General features: G+C 35.3%; 2 protein-coding genes across 2 annotated transcripts; both read left to right on the top strand.

Moving 5' to 3' along the window:
• Positions 1-765: 765 nt before the first annotated feature.
• tp53i13 (tumor protein p53 inducible protein 13) lies at positions 766-5,836 on the top strand. The gene is made up of 9 exons (XM_058799385.1): positions 766-1,391; positions 1,772-1,843; positions 1,944-1,979; positions 2,162-2,220; positions 2,646-2,724; positions 2,816-2,944; positions 3,448-3,654; positions 3,778-4,450; positions 4,544-5,836. The coding sequence occupies exons 1-9, from the start codon at positions 1,299-1,301 to the stop codon at positions 4,657-4,659; spliced, it is 1,464 nt and encodes a 487-aa protein (XP_058655368.1). The 5' UTR covers positions 766-1,298; the 3' UTR covers positions 4,660-5,836.
• Positions 5,837-9,461: 3,625 nt separating this feature from the next.
• mmp20b (matrix metallopeptidase 20b (enamelysin)) lies at positions 9,462-20,031 on the top strand. Its single transcript, XM_058799403.1, has 18 exons — positions 9,462-10,867; positions 11,338-11,576; positions 11,677-11,825; positions 11,899-12,024; positions 12,120-12,278; positions 12,402-12,573; positions 13,516-13,649; positions 13,735-13,891; positions 13,971-14,074; positions 14,176-14,219; positions 15,944-16,179; positions 16,400-16,548; positions 16,635-16,766; positions 17,545-17,706; positions 17,790-17,901; positions 18,042-18,181; positions 19,220-19,376; positions 19,533-20,031. The coding sequence occupies exons 1-18, from the start codon at positions 10,751-10,753 to the stop codon at positions 19,936-19,938; spliced, it is 2,895 nt and encodes a 964-aa protein (XP_058655386.1). The 5' UTR covers positions 9,462-10,750; the 3' UTR covers positions 19,939-20,031.
• Positions 20,032-20,622: the final 591 nt, after the last annotated feature.

Below are 20,622 nucleotides of genomic sequence, written 5' to 3'. Positions count from 1 at the left end.
CCTAATCCAAGCAATTATTCTTACTATTATTATTATTAATATTATGATTTCCTATCTAGTCATGTAGCTAAAAGTAAATGTAGCTCTCAAAAACAGTATATTGATTACAGTTTTGTGTAGCATTTCTTTAGTCATTTAACAGATGCTTTTATCCAAAGCGACTTTCAAATTATGACAATTAAAGCAATCAAAACCAACAAAAGAACAATAAAAAAAAATTGCCCTTTATCTCTCTATTCAAATTTTTTTTTATGAATCTATTCTATTTATTTTTCTATTCTCTATTTCCCAGCAGAAATCAGTTTAATAACACTGCTAACAAAATGTACAGTTTGAAAAAAATTTTAATTGCATTTTTTGGTAATTATATTGTTTAAAGGCACTATTATTAATGCATTATTAAGCTCTATATGAGAAATTATGATAAAAACGTAAACATGTTTGTGTCCAGAAAGAAACACACAGACCCATTTTGAATAAGAACCTAAACAAGTCATATGATAAAATCACTGCATTAAAATAACAATAACAAAATTAATTAATCAATAAACTTTTTGTAGGGTCTTATTAATCAACTAAGCCATTTTAGATTCACATGCTTTCACTGGAATTCTTAATTAAAATATTCACTTAAGTTCTCACTTTGCTGGGAAATGGAGCATTTCGGTTTTTCCCATATTTCTTTGTTTATGATAAAGACAACTTACCCTACAATAATTTTCGAGAACATTTTGTACTGATAAATAATGTACTTCCTAGTTAGAAAGTTGGCCGCTGACGTCAAGGAATCCTAAAAGTCGAAAACGAGTTTCGAAGCTCGCGAGCCACCGTAGATATGCGTGTATCCCCAGAAGACTCGTGAACACTACAGTACTCACATTACTATGTGTATGAAGTTTACGTGATCTCAGGCTGCACTGACCATTATAAACAGAAGTCGTGTGCGTGAATGGAAGGTGTACATGAGTTTACAGCTCGCGATATTCCGATATGATGACTTTTAACTTATCAAAAGAGAAACTTCAGATGTTTATATAAGGAGCCAAGACTTCAAAACATATCCGACGGTTCTGTCGCGATGCCTTTCTCTATAACTTATTGGTTTCGTGTTTCTCTAAGTAAACAAAACTAACTTTCCAACAGTGAAGGTGTGGGTCCTCGAGCTCAGCATGGAACATCAGACGCGTTTGAACGCAGACATTTGTATTTATAAAGTCCTGCAGGGTGTTGTGGTTATGTGGCAGAGATTTAGTAAACCCTTCTGTATTGAATGTATTTGACTGCACTCGGATGAAGCCATGAGCCGTCAAGTGATCATCCTGTCTGTGTTGATTTGTCTCTGTGTGACACGGTGTTGCCCCTCCAGACTGACACACTGCGACAATGGCAAGGTAAACTTTATTAGACTTTTGCTCAGTTCACTCTGAACAACTGCACGTTAAATCAAATGATAACCATAATTATCGCTCAGGAATAACTGACATGACAAGCAGTGACAGCTGTAATCCTGCTAAGACTTTTCCCATTCTTGTGTAATTATTATTCATCCAGTTTTTAAATACTAAATGAAATCATCAGTATTTACTTAACATATTAAATATTACTATTAAAATGAACTTATTCATATTTACTCAAATATTACATTTATTTATAACATGCTCAGGTCTACATCATTAACAGTAATTGTTGGGACTATGGTGTATTTTATTTATTTTTTTAACTGTGGTAACCAATGTCATAACCTATCTTGTATCACATACAATTATTTCAGACAAATCTGGTCACAGACCTACCAGGACCTGACGAGCTTTTGTGTCAAGAGCTTTGGCCACAGTCACAGACGGTAAAATATCTTTTATTATACAGTGCAAAACTAAACTACTCAGTACCAAATGCACACTGGTGATAAGAACATGACTGACAGATGTTCCTTTTTATTGCAGAATATGGCTGATATTGACACAAAACATACTATAAAGGTAAATGAATTTCAAATGAGTCATACTAACATTTTTCACTCTCAAGTAAGACACACTGTAATGACCAAATACACTATGTATTATAGATAGCAGGATGTTATGTTTGTGCATCATATCAACAGATAACAGTAACAAGAAAACTATTAAAAGTATCTTTTAACTTTGATTTTTGTCCTGCGCAGGCTGCTGATTACATCTGTATGGACACACCCATTACATATAATAACCGCATACCCACCCAGTAAGCATTGACACACACACACACACACACACTCCGATCTCTTATCTGTGATTGCTTATCCGGTTCCAGTTCCGATTCCTCTTAACTATCCTGGTTCATTAACAGCTCCATTAACAATTTTTTTTTTTTCAGTAATGTTAAGTCTTACAATAAGTGTGTGTATGTGTGTGTTTGAATCGACAAAGAGTCATTTGCTCGGAATCTGGACTGCACTGATAACACTGCATGCGTCTATTTAGTGATGCACATACAGTAGTACTGTAGTACTAGGTACAGTATACCATCCGCTTTGGCAGAATAATGCACTTGCGCAAACACTTGATGGAAACGAAAGTCATTAGATAAGAATTTCTAACCCTGTTTAAATATGTGTAGTTTATCAGTTTAAATAGCTGTGTTTGTTAAAATAACTTTTTTTTTTTCAGTGGTCCTTACCGGCCTGTTGAGGCAGAGAGTGGAGAGTATCTTTACTGCCCCCCTCAGCGCTGGCTACACAACCTCAAAGTAATGCACAATCACAGATTCACAGTATTTCTATAGCTAAAGCTGTTACTGGAGATAATTTGATGAACTCTGCACGTGTTGTTTGTGACAGAATGGAGCGCTGGTGTTTCTGTATCACCCGTGTGTCTCAGCGGAAGCTCACAGGAGTTTGGCGGGGTTGGCTCACTCGTGTCTGTCTCATTACATCCTCACACCTCACCCCTGGCTCAGCCAACACAGAGTGAGTCATTCGCTGTCACCATTCACAACAACGACTCATGTAACACAGGTGTCTACATTGAACACTGGATGACTGTCTGTTCACAGTAGTTGTGGAAAGAGAAGGGAACTTGTCACATGGATTGATTTAATTGGCTGACTGACGTCAAAGAAATATAGGTTACATATAGTATCAGATAAATCATTCTAGTCTGCTGATCTGCTGCTCAAGAAACATTTATTATCAAATTTTTTGAAAACAGCTGCTTAATATTTTTTATGGAAACTGTGCAATATATGCATAAAAGTATTAATTAATTTGAAAAAATTACTGACCCCTAACCTTTGAATTGTAATGTATGTCAAAATTAACATTATTGTATATAGATGAATTAGATGACAACATTTAATGCATTAACCATCAGCAACAAATTGAGCCATTCTGTGAAATGTTACCAGTTATTTTTATGTATTTAAAAAGCACCGTTTCTGACAAATTTCTCATGTCTGTTATCTTTCCGAAAGCCTTTAGCGGTCGTATCGTGGGGTCGCTCACTAGAGATGTCTCACATCACGCTGGGGGTTTGTGATTGGTTGTTTTCCATTTCCTCCAATATTAGTCAAGCTAATACAAGCCAAAGAGCAAAGTACAATCTATATTTGACAAAACCAGCACCTATGGACAAACCAGAGGACACCAGTCAAGAGATGTCCAAAGCGGAGAGATTAAAGGTGAAGAAACTGCATTACATTGACCAATAAATTCATCAAGATTTGTATGATGATGCAGTCATTTTATGTCAATAGAAATGCAAATAACAACCTTCTATGCCCAATTTCACTTTCATCTGTTAGTTCCTTAAAAACTGCTGCACGGAGAGACTCTTTGAGCTACAGAGGACCAGAGGGAGAACCAGGAAGAGCAGGATGGTTGTCAAACAACCACTGAAAGAAGTGAAAGATGACGTCAAACCAGACGAACTTAACAACACAGAGAGTGCAAAACTGAACCATACAGACACGCTACCACAAAATCATACAAAAGAGATGGCCTCCTTCTCAGTGCTAGCTGTTACACAATCTCTCAGTTCTGCAAAGGACTCTAAAGAGCCTGGAGACAGTGCTAAAGACAAATCAAAGACAACTGAGAAGCAATTTCCACAAAATAATATGACTGAAAGACATAAATACCAAACAGACAGAAAAACACATAAGAAAACTATAACAGAAGCTAAGAAGCATCGCATTAAGACTGACACAAAGGCTCAGAGGTCTGGATCTGAATGCGGGGAGCTTGGACAGTGTGGAGTCTCAGACTCCTCAAAGTCTCCTCATTTGGGAGGGCCACTGAGGGGCGAGAGGATACCCATACAACGTACAGATGAGGCCGTGTGGGCAGCAGGCGCTTTGGGATTCCTCTTAGTGCTCCTCACCCTGTCTGTGCTCCATACACGCCTCTATCGCCACTGGAGATCTTCAACTAGTCTCTACTGGCACGACAACCAGCAAGACTATGAGAGTGTGGGTGGTAAGTACACACTGTGTTCTTGCTGCATAAAACCGTTAAATCTATCACTTTCCCATAGATGTAGACTTATGAGAGGTGTCGTTTGTGTTCCAGACATCATCCGGCGGAGGCTTAGGATGGTTGGCCGGAGGAAGAGGAGGAGTAGCCAGAACAGGAGGCAGGAATGTCCACTGCTATCTAACTCCAGCAATGAGGAGAACTCAGACTAATGGACAGGACTGGTGAACACTACAAATCTCACAAACTCTGTTGGAATATCAGTCATGAAGTAAATATGGACCTTTTTATGAAGCTAAGGATAACTTTTGTCCACATTCAAGACAATACTTCAAAAAGACAATTTCTCTCTGGTATTTCATATAGTGACAGTTAAGTGATAAAGGTTAATCATTTTATTTCTAAAGACAGTTTTCTACCATTTAGTTTGAACTTTTACACTTTGTGGATCGTTGCGTTGTCTATTGTTGTTGTAGCATACTTGTAAATTAAAGCTGCAATGAAATGGAAGTAGTGACAGATAATATTTTTCATATTGTGATGTACATCAAAGTGTAATGGATTATCAAAAGAGAAAAAATGTTGGATAGGGACTTTATTCTATCCATCATTAGATTTTGATATATGGGCACTGCATTCAAAAGTGAATGTAGAAAGGGATATGTCACCAGAGAACCAGAAGGACTAGTTAGGACATTTAAAAAAATGAAATATATGTATGAATGAAATGCTGCACAATTAGATCACTATCATGCATTTAGAAAACAGATGAGAGTGAATTTCCATTTCATGCTGATTTATATATAGGAATGTGGAATGTTTTGGTCACACTTAAGCATTTGTTTCCTGCGTAGATATTACTTTTTCTGACGGTTGGTTTCTAAAATGCAGTGATCATTTACTCACCCTCATGTTGTTCCAAACCTGTATGACGTTTTCTTCTGTGGAACACATAAGACGACATTTTGAAGAATGCTGGAAACCATGTTTTAGTGATTATTTATACATTCCAAAGTGACATTTCTCAAAAAATCGTATGTTCTATGGAGGAAAGGTCATATATGGGGTGAGTTTTTTGTTTTTGGGAAACTTAATTTCCTTGGAGTTAGAAGCCTGTAATGATAAGTATGCGTGAAAAAAATATGCATACGGTATCTTACTCTATAGCCCCGACTGTTGGTGAGAATGATTGTGGTTTATGTGTCACATGACTTGACACAAGGAGATGGCAGTAGAGAGCTCTCCAGTCCCACTGGCACTCTGTGAACAGTTTAAATAATGTAACTGCGCTGGAAGTTGAGCAAATGCTTTTTCATGTGTAGCATACTAATTGTATTGGTCAGATTCATACTAAAATAGTGGAGAAGCAAATAAAGACATTAATTCAGATTCTGTTTGGGTTATAAACTACATATTTGGTATTAATAACCTTGATTGTCAAATTAAGACCGCTCAAAGTGAACACAGACTTTGAGGTTATAGGTGTAGACTAAATGGGTTCAAATGTAAGCAATCTGCTAATGCGATGTTGTGGTAATTGTGTTTAATACAGTGAGGAAAATAAGTATTTGAACACCCTGCTATTTTGCAAGTTCTCCCACTTAGAAATCATGGAGGGTCTGAAATTGTCATCGAGGTGCATGTCCACTGTGAGAGACATAATCTAAAAAAAAAATCCAGAAATCACAATGTATGATTTTTAACTATTTATTTGTATGATACAGCTGCAAATAAGTATTTGAACACCTGAGAAAATCAATGTTAATATTTGGTACAGTAGCCTTTGTTTGCAATTACAGAGGTCAAACGTTTCCTGTAGTTTTTCACCAGGTTTGCACACACTGCAGGAGGGATTTTGGCCCACTCCTCCACACAGATCTTCTCTAGATCAGTCAGGTTTCTGGCTTTGAGCTCCCTCCAAAGATTCTCTATTGGGTTTAGGTCTGAGACTGGCTAGGCCACGCCAGAACCTTGATATGCTTCTTACAGAGCCACTCCTTGGTTATCCTGGCTGTGTGCTTCGGGTCATTGTCATGTTGGAAGACCCAGCCTCGACCCATCTTCAATGCTCTAACTGAGGGAAGGAGGTTGTTCCCCAAAATCTCGCAATACATGGCCCCGGTCATCCTCTCCTTAATACAGTGCAGTCACCCTGTCCCATGTGCAGAAAAACACCCCAAAGATGATGCTACCACCCCATGCTTCACAGTAGGGATGGTGTTCTTGGATGGTACTCATCATTCTTCTTCCTCCAAACACGTTTAGTGGAATTATGACCAAAAGTTCTATTTTGGTCTCATCTGACCACATGACTTTCTCCCATGACTCCTCTGGATCATCCAAATGGTCATTGGCAAACTTAAGTCGGCCTGGACATGTGCTGGTTTAAGCAGGGGAACCTTCCGTGCCATGCATGATTTCAAACCATGACGCCTTAGTGTATTACCAACAGTAACCTTGGAAACGGTGGTCCCAGCTCTTTTCAGGTCATTGACCAGCTCCTCCCGTGTAGTTCTGGGCTGATTTCTCACCTTTCTTAGGATCATTGAGACCCCACGAGGTGAGATCTTGCATGGAGCCCCAGTCCGAGGGAGATTGACAGTCATGTTTAGCTTCTTCCATTTTCTAATGATTGCTCCAACAGTGGACCTTTTTTCACCAAGCTGCTTGGCAATTTCCACGTAGCCCTTTCCAGCCTTGTGGAGGTGTACAATTTTGTCTCTAGCGTCTTTGGACAGCTCTTTGTTCTTGGCCATGTTAGTAGTTGGATTCTTACTGATTGTATGGGGTGGACAGGTGTCTTTATGCAGCTAACGACCTCAAACAGGTGCATCTAATTTAGGATAATAAATGGAGTGGAGGTGGACATTTTAAAGGCAGACTAACAGGTCTTTGAGGGTCAGAATTCTAGCTGATAGGCAGGTGTTCAAATACTTATTTGCAGCTGTATCATACAAATAAATAGTTAAAAATCATACATTGTGATTTCTGGATTTTTTTTTAGATTATGTCTCTCACAGTGGACATGCACCTACGATGACAATTTCAGACCCCTCCATGATTTCTAAGTGGGAGAACTTGCAAAATAGCAGGGTGTTCAAATACTTATTTTCCTCACTGTATGTGTTTATTTACTTAATTTTTTTCTAGGTCACATTTTCTGAACTGAACACTCTGCCGAATACTGTCTGAAATCAAATTTAGTGGCCTTACACAACAGTATGCAAACAAAGCACAGTTTTTTAATGCAACCACAAAATGTTCAAATCTTCCTTTAAAATATAGCCATGAATCAGCAGTTTTCATACATATTTTCATACTTTTAAGTGAGAGACAACAAAAATGTTATCTATTCATTCTAATGTAATTTGAAACCCACATTTTGTCTAGCAAAATGTCTAATCTGCTCTTTACGACAAAAGGGGACTAATATTTAAGTCATTATTCACAGACTAATATGCTTACAAAGCTAAAATAACATTATAGCATTTAGTATTTATTTTTCCGTATTTCAAGATCACACTGAAGTCTCATTACTCCAGTTTGCAATCATTTGTCACTGAAGGATTAAGGCATTGTCCAGGCCTTAATGTGGATGTAGTCTTGCAAAATCTTGTTTATCCATCCAGTCACTATGCAGAAGAGACTGGTCTATTCAAAACAAAACAAGCTCCAAAATAACAATTTGCCAATTCATTATCCTTTGATGACGAATGTTGTTGCCTAATATTGGACCTATGTGAAAGAGCTATCCTGAGTAATATTGATCACAATAATTTGAAAATACTCAGCATTTTTAGCATACCTCCTCATCCTACATCCTCCTCAACCTTTCATATATTAGATCTCCTAGCGGTTTTTCTGAATCCTAAACATTGCAATATATATATAACCATATGATTGCAAACCAGGGTCATATTTTGCAAGTGTGAGTGGTTGTGAGTTGTGCAATGTGCAAAGTCATTTGAAAGAAAAATAAGGAATGCAATGAAATCTGTGGATCATTGGCTTTCGGCTATGTATTATGAAACCATAGCAGAAAACAAGATATACCACAGAAACATATGAAGCGAGCTGTTAAAGATGTATATGTGCTATATGTTTGCTCATTAAAGCTTCCAATCCAGTATATGAACTAGCAATATCACTGTGAATGTTCATGTTGGCTCAAACTAAAGAGGATGCATTTCCAGCACTTAATGATGACTTAAAAATTAGATCTGTTCAAACATGACGCTTGTGATAGCTTGGAAAAGCAGAACATTCTGTTGAAATTTAATTGGCTATTTCCTTCTTGCTCTAAAGCACCCTGGCAGGGATCTTGGCAGCTATGTGAGGCTCAATGTGTCCAAGAAGGGAAATGCTGTTGCATGTTTCAGGACGTGCTTTTCTTTTTCCTTTTTTTGTTTTGGCCTGTATGTTTGATGAATGTGAGAAAGAAAATTTTTCCACCGTTTTAGACAGTCACTTGGTTGTCTGGAGTCTGCTAATGTTGTATTTTACATGCTACAAATTGAGCCCAGTTGTACAAGAAATTTTGTTTTATCTATTCTCCTCACCGCAAACAATTTTACAATTAGCCGCTTTATCATTTTATGGCAGAAAGGCAGTGGGGACACAATTATATCTGTTTCAAACATTACTTTACTGCCATTTCTTGGACTGTAACTTACAATTACGTGTTTCTTTAAATACTGTCCTCCTACTCATTCAAGTTACCCGTTTTAGCACTATGCACCAAAAAAGCATTTATAGAGGGTTTTGTGCTAAGTCTGCTTTACTGGAATCCAACACTGTAGAATGTCTCGAGACATGTCATGTTCTCATAAAACAAATTAAATAGGAAAAAAAGAAGAAATTATAAGTTTAACCTTAATTTAACCTTAACAAATTTAAACTTAAAACTATGGAAACATCACTAATACCTGCATAAATTACTACATGTAAGGGATAATATATTATGGATGCTCGTTTCTGCACCAGAATAAAAAATTACTGGGGACTGTGACTTTTTATTCTTTCTTTTGTGACTTTTTTCCGCCCACATAATTCCCACAATTTCCTACACAGTGTATAACTTCAAATTGTGAGAGATAAACTTACAACTGTGAGGAAAAAAAAGTCCATGGCAAGTGTAGAAAATAAATTGTTTATTTCTCTCAATTCTGACTTTTTTTTTCTTTTCTCAGAATTGCACTAAACAAAATCTGAATTGTGAGACAAAAAGACTTAAGTACCTTTTTAATTATTTTTTATATATGTATTTTTATTCTGTAGTAGAAACAGGCCTCCATAATATACAGTTGGTCCTCATCGCAAATGTAATTTTGCTGTAATAACCGACAGACATTGTTACTGATGGACATTAAATATCGATTTGAGTTTCAGTTATTTTATAATCTTAACCGTGTATTATCCATACATTTCTGCTAACAAAAAAAAAGTCCAGTGCACTGTACAAAAGCAATCATATAAGCAATGAGTCATTAATACTTTAATATTACCAGTCAGATTGACCATTCAGAAGTGATTTACAGTGGACTCACTAATTGGTCTCAAAACTGTGCAAGCAATAAAATGCCAGTAATGATGCATTTAAGAAAATTATTGCAATGAACAGTACTAATGAAACAGTTTTCCCTCTCTTTAAGAGCACATGTTGGTGCAAAAGGCTAAAACTTTCATCTTTAAAATTGTAAGGATGTATCAAAAATTATTGTTCATAAACGATTGCATCTGCATCTATCCATTTAAAAAAAAAAGTTAACTCTTTCATAAAAATGTTTACACAACTAGACTTGCAGTATTCTGCCAAATTCTCAAGGAAAGGCATGGAAAATAAACAACTGTGCATTCATGTATAAATGCTGCAGATCACCAGATATAACACTCCACTGTGCAAAACACTGCTGACATTAGAGCTATTTAAGGGGCAAAAAAAAAAGCTTTCCAGATGCTTTCTTTAAAAGTCTGATTCTATTCTCTCCACCACTCGGATATACTTAATGGAAGAGGCATTTCATTGGGCAGGAAATATGGTAGATGTCACTCAGACAATCCCATGTGAAATCTAGGAATTGCTTTTTGAGGTAAATGCCTTTGATGCATATAATTTGACACATCTTACACAGGATCCCTCTTTTCTTGTGACCAGAGCAAACCACTCCCTAAGCTTGAGGTTTTCCTGGTCTTGGCACTGTCTGAGTCATAATAATACGTTAAAAAGCATTCCCATCAGCTAAGACTTTCAATGTCTCCTTGGACTGGCCATTTTCAGAAGCTTCTGTGGTCTGCCGAGGGGAGATGCAGGTTTTACTCTGTCTGGTTTGTGCATTTGGCCTTTTCGGTCAGTATCATCCAGCACCTTTACCACTGGTGCATCCGTCAAGACCTGCACAGAATGGCCTGTCCCTGGCAACAGTAAGTCCTTCATTTCTACCTTTTTCATGCAGTTAATACTTGCAATTTAATTATTTATTTTCTTTATGAAGAAATGTTGTGTATGTGTATTATTAATATATATTAATTTAGGAGAAAGATACTGTAATAGAGATATTGTGTTATTATTGGTGATCTTCCATTCTCACTATCAAATTTTTCATTAGAAGTAATTGAAATGTATTTTCTATTTATTCAGTCTTTACATACATGAACAAATGTACAAATAACAGTCTATTTGTTCATACCTAATGTGAATGTTTGCAGTTTTACATGTCAAAAAAACACAACACAAATTGGTATAATATAATGAAAATGCATCTTATTTTCCTTTGAACCTAAAAGCATTGATGATAAAGTAAAGCCTATCAAGCCGATGAAATACAGGAAGGGAGTGGAAATATAATGATAGTTGATACTCACTGTGGCGGTTCCTGCATGTTTTCTTGTAGAAATACCTGCAGCAATTCTACAGTTTCCAAGCAGATCCTACAGGCCGCAGGAGGAGGAGTCGTCCCTCGTTCTCTTCCAAACTAAAAGACATGCAGAGCTTTTTTGGGCTCAACAGGACAGGAACCCTGAACCCAGACACCCTCGCTGTCATGAGGACTCCTAGATGTGGCGTCTCAGATGTGGAGGATTACAGTCACAGACGTGGAAACAGGTGGAAGAAAAACATCATCACTTATGGGTAAATACCGTATTTATATTGTACATGTTACATAAAATGCTCCTAATTTGGACAGTAACGCTCCACCACGTATGGTAATAAAAGGCATACAATCTTACAGTGTCGGGAGATACACCAGTGACTTACCAGTGAATACAGTGGACGCTCTGATCGCGTCAGCTCTAGATGCATGGGCAAAGGCCAGCCCTCTCACTTTCCAGAGGTCATATTCTCACCAGGCAGACATCATGGTAGAGTTTGTTGGAAACGGTAAGTTAGCATCCACTTACAAGCACTTTCACCTTCGAAAATGATGTTCATTTATTCTGCGATGAACTCCTAGAACATGGAGACTCCTTCCCCTTTGATGGTCCAGACGGCACACTGGCCCATGCTTTTGGCCCAGGGGAAGGCATCGGTGGAGACGTTCATTTTGATGAAGCTGAAGCATGGACGGCTGGGTTCAAAGGTTACTCAAATAAGACATACTCAAATAATATAGGAGTACGCTTGCTACTAAAAAGAAAATGGTTCACTTGTTTTCTCTCATTTCTTCTTCTTCAGGGTTTAACTTGTATGTAGTAGCTGCACATGAGTTTGGTCATGCACTTGGTTTGAAACACTCGCAAAACCCAGAGTCAGTGATGTATCCGACATACAAAAATAGAAAAACACACAACCTGCTCTCCAGTGAAGATATCATGAACATCAACACACTCTATGGTAAAGTAAATCGTGTTTCGGAATCTATAACTGTGAAATTGTAATATTGTGGGAACAGAGGGAGTGTTCAGTTTCCATCATTTATATGAGAGATCACATGTCTGTGTTTTTTCTGTCCAAAAGGGCCAAGGGACAAAAGGCCCTATCCATCTCCAAGATTTAGCTGGAGCTATCCCAGCAACCCCTGGTACAGCGGTTCATATTTCCCCGTGTCATTCAAGGACACATGTAATCCCGATCTGACTTTTGATGCTGTGACTACTGTAGGAGAAGCCATTTTCTTCTTCAGAGACAAGTGAGTTGATCACATATAGTATTAGCTGCCACTTACAATCCATCTGAAACCAAAAAGGAGAGAACAGAATTGGAAATTCCGAATTGGGTATTTAAATTCATCTTCTGTCTGTCTGTCTTTTGTCCTCATAATTGTGAGAAACTTATTTTTTCATTGTTGCAACTTTATATCTCACACTTGAGTTTTTCTCATTATTGCAACTTAAGTATTATAACAGTTCTGACTGTATCTCATAATTGTGAATTTATACTTCATAATTGCAATTTCACCTCAAAGTTTTAACCGTTTCTCTCAATTGTGACTTTATATCTCATAATTGTGACTATTTATTGCAATTATGTCTTTATATCTTATAATTGTAACTTTATTAATTTATCAATGGCTTTATCAGTTTATCACAATTGCAAGTATTTTGTCCAACTGTGACTTTATCTCAGAATTACAACTTCATTTCTCACTGTTGCGACCATTTCTTGTAATTGTGAATTTATATCTTATAATTGCAATTAAATTTTTTTTACATTTGCTTTATTTTTCACAATTTTCTACTTCACCTCACAATTTTCACTATTTCTCACAATTGCAATTTTAAATCTAACAAATAATATATATATATATATATATATATATATATATAATTTTGACTTTATATTTCACAATTCTAACTTCATTTCTCACAGTTGTGACTTTGTCACAATTACCTATTTTTTAAATATTCATTTATTTTTGTTTGGAAACAGGTTTTAAAAATGCCATAATATTGAAGTGTGTTAAATATAAAATATCTCCAACTTTACATAACTTCTTAAGACTCCCGGATAGCATAATGTATTTAATAATACAGACAGGTCCAGATGCTCTTGAATAAACTTTTTGAGATATTTACTTGCTTATATCACATGCACAAGGTTATCAAATGTAACTCTATTTGTACTATTGCAGATACTTGTGGATCAAACACAATAATCAAAATGATATAAAGGAAGGTCCCATCAGCAATTTCATGCCAAAAATTGACTGTCAGATCGATGCTGCTTACTGGGTCCCCCAGCGGTCAACAGCGTATCTGTTCAACGGTACAGACATGTTTGACATTATGTAGTCCTGAATTGCCTTCAAGATGTTAAACAAAAGACATTTTCTGTTCTACATTCAATACAGGGACAACTTTCTGGACTGTGAAAGGATCCCAAGTAAAAGGCAGACCGAAAAACATCAGCAGTCTGGGGTTCCCATCATGGGTACAGCAGATAGATGCTGCGGTCCACATTCACAAAACTGTACACACCCTATTCTTCACCCAACACCAGTATTGGAGGTGAACTATAAAGATACATGAGCAATGTACCAGTAATATCACTCTCAATGAATGACACTGAAAATGTTTTTGCTCATAGGTATAATGAACACAACAAGACAATGAATGACTCAAGCCCACGTAACATTTCTGATGATTTCACAGAAATAAATGGACCCATAAGTGCAGCAATTTATAAAGACGGTAGGTACCAGCCTGATTACAATTGGTCTATAATTTATCATGTATAATTTAACATGTATTTTCAGTCACATAACTTTCATCCATCGCTATACTTCTTTCAGGTTCTCTTCATTTCTTTGTTGGCTCAGATGTGTATAAATATGACGTCAAACGAAAGGAAATTATTGGAGCAGATAAGACAACTTCCTGGCTTGGATGTTAATGGACATTCATTAGGCTAATAGTTCCTAAATGTAATTATTTTTTAAAGGTGAATCATTATTTTTGCACTTCTGGTTAATGCAGCAAACGTGGCATTAGACATGACAATTCACCTGTAAAGATGGCATTAATTATGTTGTACTGAATTATATTTTCAGCATGCTGTGCTTGTATTTTATTTGATACATGCATCTACTGTTTAATGTCTTTGGAACATATTTGAAATGCAAATGTATCTTAAAAAGTCAGAATGTGGTATAAATTAAAATTTATGACTGTATCATTATTTCTAAAGAAAACAACTTGTTTGCCATTCAGTTCTGCACTTGCATGACTGAGGTAAACCAAAGCATTTAGCCTGAATATGCACTAATCAGTGTGTTCATGACTGTAATAAAAGAAGTTTAAAAGTTTTTCATGCAAAATGAAGATTTCAGAATATACAAAATGAACAAAATCTTTAATCATTTACAACAAATCATGACACAATCATAATCCTCTTCATCCACTAAGACTTCTGATGTAAAACTAGACGTGATCTCATTTTGTGGATGACGAAAGCCACTAAATGCCTGACAATAAATTCTTGTTTTGAGGGCCACGTGATTTCTTACCGTCTTAAGGTATGCATGAGTTGTATAAGACTCAGATGACATAAAGAGGAGAACATAAATGTACCATGGTCAAAATGAGCTGGTTGTGGCCTTGGATCTTTTTGTGTTGGATGGTGAATATGGACATTGTAAGGACCTCACGCGTGACTCTTCAGAGCCCCAGCCCAAAAGATATCCAACATGCTGAGGTTTGTCTGCCATTATGTGTTTCTCTAGGTTACATATCCAACATACTTTCTTTCACTGAGCATCTTTGATTTGTATTTGACAAACTGCATCAGAGTTTGATTTGTATTTGAGTTATGTTACCAACCTTAATAATAATAATAATTATTATTATTATTATAGTTGTTGTTATTGTTGCATGGTAAGTGAAAATAGAAAATATATTCATTATTACATAAATACTAATAATTATTTGTATTATTATTTAACTTCATTTTCAAAACATTTTCATGCATACACTGTAAAAAGTGATAAGTTGACTTAACTTAAAATTGAGGAAACCCATTGCCTTAAAATTTTTAAGTAAATGATAATTAAAAAAATAAGTTAATCGAATTGTCAAGCTCACTTCACTTTTTTTTTTTTAATTATTATGTACTTAATAATTTTAAGGCAACGGGTTTTCTAATTTTTAAGTTACTTTCACTTTTACAGTGTAATACTTATTATTATTAATAGTAGTAAATCACTGTACAGTAAAAGTAAGTAAAATATTAATATATTTGTAAAAACGAATAATGTAAAATAATCCATAATTTTAATGTATTATTAAAATATAAACATAAAAGAAAAATAAATTGTAAATCGTAAGTTAATTGTTTTTGATTGATTGATTTCAGAATGATGGACCATTTTTAATGTCTTATTATTAATTTATTGTTATAAATAAAGGAAAGTAAATCATTTATTTAATAAATCGCTATAATTAATTACTTATTAAAAGTTTAAAAATAATCATAATAAAACTAAATAAAATAATGTTAATCCATGAAACATTTAATAAATATTTATATATGAAACACCAAAGCAGAGTACTGCTGTTTGACAGGAATATCTGCAGCAGTTCTATCACCTGAAGATGCGTAGTCGCAGTAAGAGGCATGCAGATCTAAAGAAGGAGAAGATCAGAGCAATGCAACATTTCTTTGACCTGAAGGAAAGTGGTCTTCTGGATTGGAAATCCCAGGATGTGATGAGAGAGGCAAGATGTGGAGTACCTGATGTGGAGAACTTCAGCTTTTATCCTGGACGGCCCAAATGGAAGAGAAACACCATCACATACAGGTCCGGTATATAGAGAATATCCACAGATCGATGGATTTTACAATGTTTCCATCCAAATTTATATCAGTATTTCTTTAATAAATGGATTATACTTCAAGTTTGTCTTGGTCTTTAGTAGGTTAGGTTGCTATCAACGGAGAAAAGCCTCAGGATTTTGTTTGTTTGTTATTCCTCTTATTTAATCTCTCAGGTTTCAACATGTCTCCTATGAATCCTGCAGGATTGCTAGATATACCCCTGACCTCAGTCGAGAAGAGGTGGAGAACTCCTTGCGTTTGGCTCTAAAAATATGGAGTGAAGCTGCTGCTCTAAAGTTTGTCCAAGTAAAACATGGCACGGCAGATATTACGTTCTCCTTCAAATCCAAAGGTACATTTTATACTAATCAGATGTTTTTTCTTTATCTTCTTACTTTGAAAACACATCTGAAAACCTGCAATGTCATTCTTCCATAGCTCATGGAGACTTCTTCCCTTTCGATGGCCCAGGAGGGGTGCTAGCCCACGCTTTTGAGCCTGGAGAGGGCATCGGAGGAGATGTACACTTTGACGATGATGAAACATGGACAGTGGGACGCGGCAGACCAGGTACAGCACAGTAAACATTGAATCATTCACGTAATGCAACTGTGGAATTGGCTAATGGGTATTTGTAAAGAAATCCAAAAATATGAGTGAGTAACCATGATTTCAGAATGATGGTCCAGTTGTTGAGTTATTGTTATGAATAAACAAAAAAGAAATCAATACAGACTTGTTTTTAATAATAATAATAATTAAAATAATAATATTTACATATTCTTATTATTCTTCATGTTTTTCTTTATCTTCTTCTTATAATTATTGTTATTAATAATAATTTATTGTCATAGACATACAGACTGTTTTATTTAATTAAGAAGAAGAAAAGATTGTTGTTATTATTATTAGATGTATTGTAATAATTAACTAAATTCAGTCTGTTTAATAATAATATTTACATATTCTTATTCTTATTCTTATTATTAACTTATTGTAATAAAGAAAAGAAAGAATATTTATGTATTTTTATTATTCTTGTAATATCCTGTATGCATTATTAATATTAGTATTATTATTAAACACAGTATGTATTATTATTATTTTGTAATAAATATATAAATACATTTGAATATAAACATATAAGTAATAATAATAATTACATATTCTTATTATTATTACTTGATTGTTATAAATAAATAAATACTGTTTTATTTTATTTAATAATAATATCATTAATAATCATATTTACGTATTCTTATTATTGATTGATAAAGAAAAAGAAAGAAAGAAAGACTGTTTTATTTTATTACTAACGTTAATTGTGATAATGTGGATGGCACTGCAGGATACAATCTGTTCACGGTGGCAGCTCATGAGCTCGGTCACTCTTTGGGTCTGTCTCACTCACGGGACCCCGCTGCTCTCATGTATCCAGAGTACAAGTTCCTCAACGCTGCAACGTATAACCTGCCAAGAGACGACACACTGGGGATTCAGGCTCTGTATGGTAAGTTGCCAAAGAAAAATGTTTTTAAGGCTACTGAAATAGATGATGGTCATTTGTTTTGTCTTGTTTTGTTTTTTTGACAGGAAAGAAAACAAAACAACAGAAGACACCTGTAATCCCCAATAAGTGTGATCCCAACTTTTCTCTTGATGCGGTGACAGTACTCGGAAAAGAAATTATCTTCTTCAAAAACAGGTGAAGCTTACTCACTCCTCTACTGATAAATTAAATAAAATTGTTGAATTGTTAAATGTTAAATTAGTTCATTAAAAAATGTTAATGGGAAGTTTTTGAGTTGCTCTCTACAAAGTAAAAGGTCTCATACATGTCTCTAGTTACATGTGGATGAGAACAAACTGGAAGACACACTGGAGACTAAGAGAAGGTCCTCAGAGCGTTTTTCTACCAAGCATCACCTCCCCTGTAGACGCAGCCTATAACATTCCTTCTAAACGAGTGGTTTATGTGTTCACAGGTAAAAATAAATAATATGCTGTCAAATCTACTGTTATCATATTAAAGTTAAGGTAAGCAGTTTTTGCTCTAATAGCCTCACCTAGAGGAACTACAAAAAATAAAGCATGTTTTCAAACACCTCTTTCGTGTGTCATGCCTTCCCCAACGAAAACATCACAAACACGGCCATTACAGGTTTATAAAAGTTATGTCTCAAGTTCTCAACTGGTAAAAGTAGACTGCTCTTAAACGGTCCAACAACTTAAAGTTTAGCTTACCTGTCATGAAGAAACAACGCAAGTTCGTCGTATCCATCTCGTAAAAACACTAGTATTTACCCTCGTATTTTACCTCGTTGTCTGTCTCTGTGTATTTTGGCAAGCATTTGAGTTTTGGCTTCTGTAACAACATCTGAATTTCTTTTTCCACACTGACTAAACACCCTCCGGATCAGCCTGCTACAGCAGCCACGCCCCCAAACTCGCGCTATTGGCTGCGCGGAGATATGGAAATACATAAGTTAACAGGACATCCTACTTAAAGCAATGATTGGACGAACATTTATGGTCCTGAGACTTCCACAGATTTGTGTGTGTATACAAATATGTTTCTGGAAAACATTGCCTACCCTACCTTTAATATTTTTATTCAGCAAGGATGCATTAAGTTGATTAAACGGGACAGTAAAGTCACTTATAATGTTACAAAAGATTTCAAATAAATTATGTTCTTTTGAACTTTCTACACATAAAGAATATTGGAAGAAAATGTATCTTGGTTTCCATAAAAATATTAAGCAGCACATCTACTCTTAGTAATGGCAGCTGAAAATTCAGTTTTTCCATCACAGGAAATATTACGTTTTAATGTATTGAAATAGAAAACAGTAATTTTATTTACAATATTCACAATATTACTGTTTTACTGTATTATATTGATCAAATAAATGCAACCTTGGTGACCATAAGAGACTTTCAAAAACATAAAAAATTAAATAAATAAATCCTAACAACTCCAATCTTTTGAACAAAAGTGTAAATATTTACTCTTCTACTAGGTCCTAAATATTGGGTAGTTCAGAAACTGGAGTCAAAGAGCTATTATAGCTCCATCTATGAATTTGGATTTCCAGAAACAGTGAAACAAATAGATGCTGCTGTTCATGTCATTGAACGTGGAAAGACCTATTTTTTCAGTGGAGACTACTATTTCAGGTAACGTCTTTATTTTTATTTTTTTCAAATGTCACGATCTAAAGATCATATTGTTTAAAAATGCCTAAATGTAATGATTTTCTTTCAGAAAACAAGTTTATCAGATAACTCTCACTTCAGACATTTACAGAGAATTAACATTCATTTTTTCTTAAGTTATGATGAGAAAAGAAGTTTGATGGATCGTGGATTTCCAAGGAAAATTCATATGGATTGGCCTGGGATTGTTGGGAAAGTGGATGCAGCTTTTGAACTCAATGGTAATGGACTGAATCATTTTCTACCAGTGCTCTCTGTAAAACATTTTCCCCTGGAATTACATGCATGTTTTTTTCTCAACAGGACATGTTCATCTCTTCTGCAGATCAAAGGCATTTATCTTCAGCCATCAGAAAAGACGTTTGCTATACATTATGAACACAAATGCTTGGTTTGGCTGCTAAGAGTTGAAAAATTAGAAGATATGTTCACAAGAAGCACAGGAAGGAATTGTGTGATCGACTATTGTGCCTCATATCAAATGTTAAATAAGCTTAGCTGTACAGTATCAAGAGATATCTGAATCTTTCACGTGGAATCATCAGTGAATTAATAAATGTTCTCAAATCACTTAATATCCATGACTGCATTATGCTTTAAAAAAATAAATGCACATACCAGAAACCTGTGTCTAAAGTATTATGTTTACTTCTAAATTAAATAAAACATTATTTAACTTTTAATGTATATTTCAACTTGACACCTAAAAATACATTGATGCAGTGCTGCTGGCCTGAAAATCATGAGAAAAAAGGGGCAAAAAGGACAACTGAAGTAAAAGCACTAAGACATGGCGTCTCTGATATGATCTGATATGGCTTGTTGACCTAAATAGTCTGGATTAGCTATCAAAATAACAGAGCGTATATGAGTACAGAGAATGTTAAACAGCTGGGAAAATGATTTGTTGTTGCCTCCAGCACTTGCAGGACCCTGATTTTATTCCCAGTGACCTCATTTTACCTCAAAAGCCACAGTATCATATGTAAGTGCATTCCCTTGGCTTACCAAAACATGTTGAGTAACAGTATACTAGAAAATTTATTTGTGCTCACCAATTATGTATTTGATTAAAAATACAGTAAAAACAGTAATATTGGGAAATAATATTACAATTTTTATAACTTTTGTATTTTAAAATATTTAAAAATGTTATTCCTGTGGTGGCATAGCTGAATTTTCAGCAGCTATTACTCTTTAGTGGCAC

This window comes from Onychostoma macrolepis, chromosome 15 (assembly GCF_012432095.1).
Source record: "Onychostoma macrolepis isolate SWU-2019 chromosome 15, ASM1243209v1, whole genome shotgun sequence".
In the NCBI taxonomy this organism is placed as follows: Eukaryota; Metazoa; Chordata; class Actinopteri; order Cypriniformes; family Cyprinidae; genus Onychostoma; species Onychostoma macrolepis.
The sequence above is the reverse complement of the archived record's forward strand: the minus strand, read 5'-3'. Positions and strand labels throughout refer to the sequence as shown.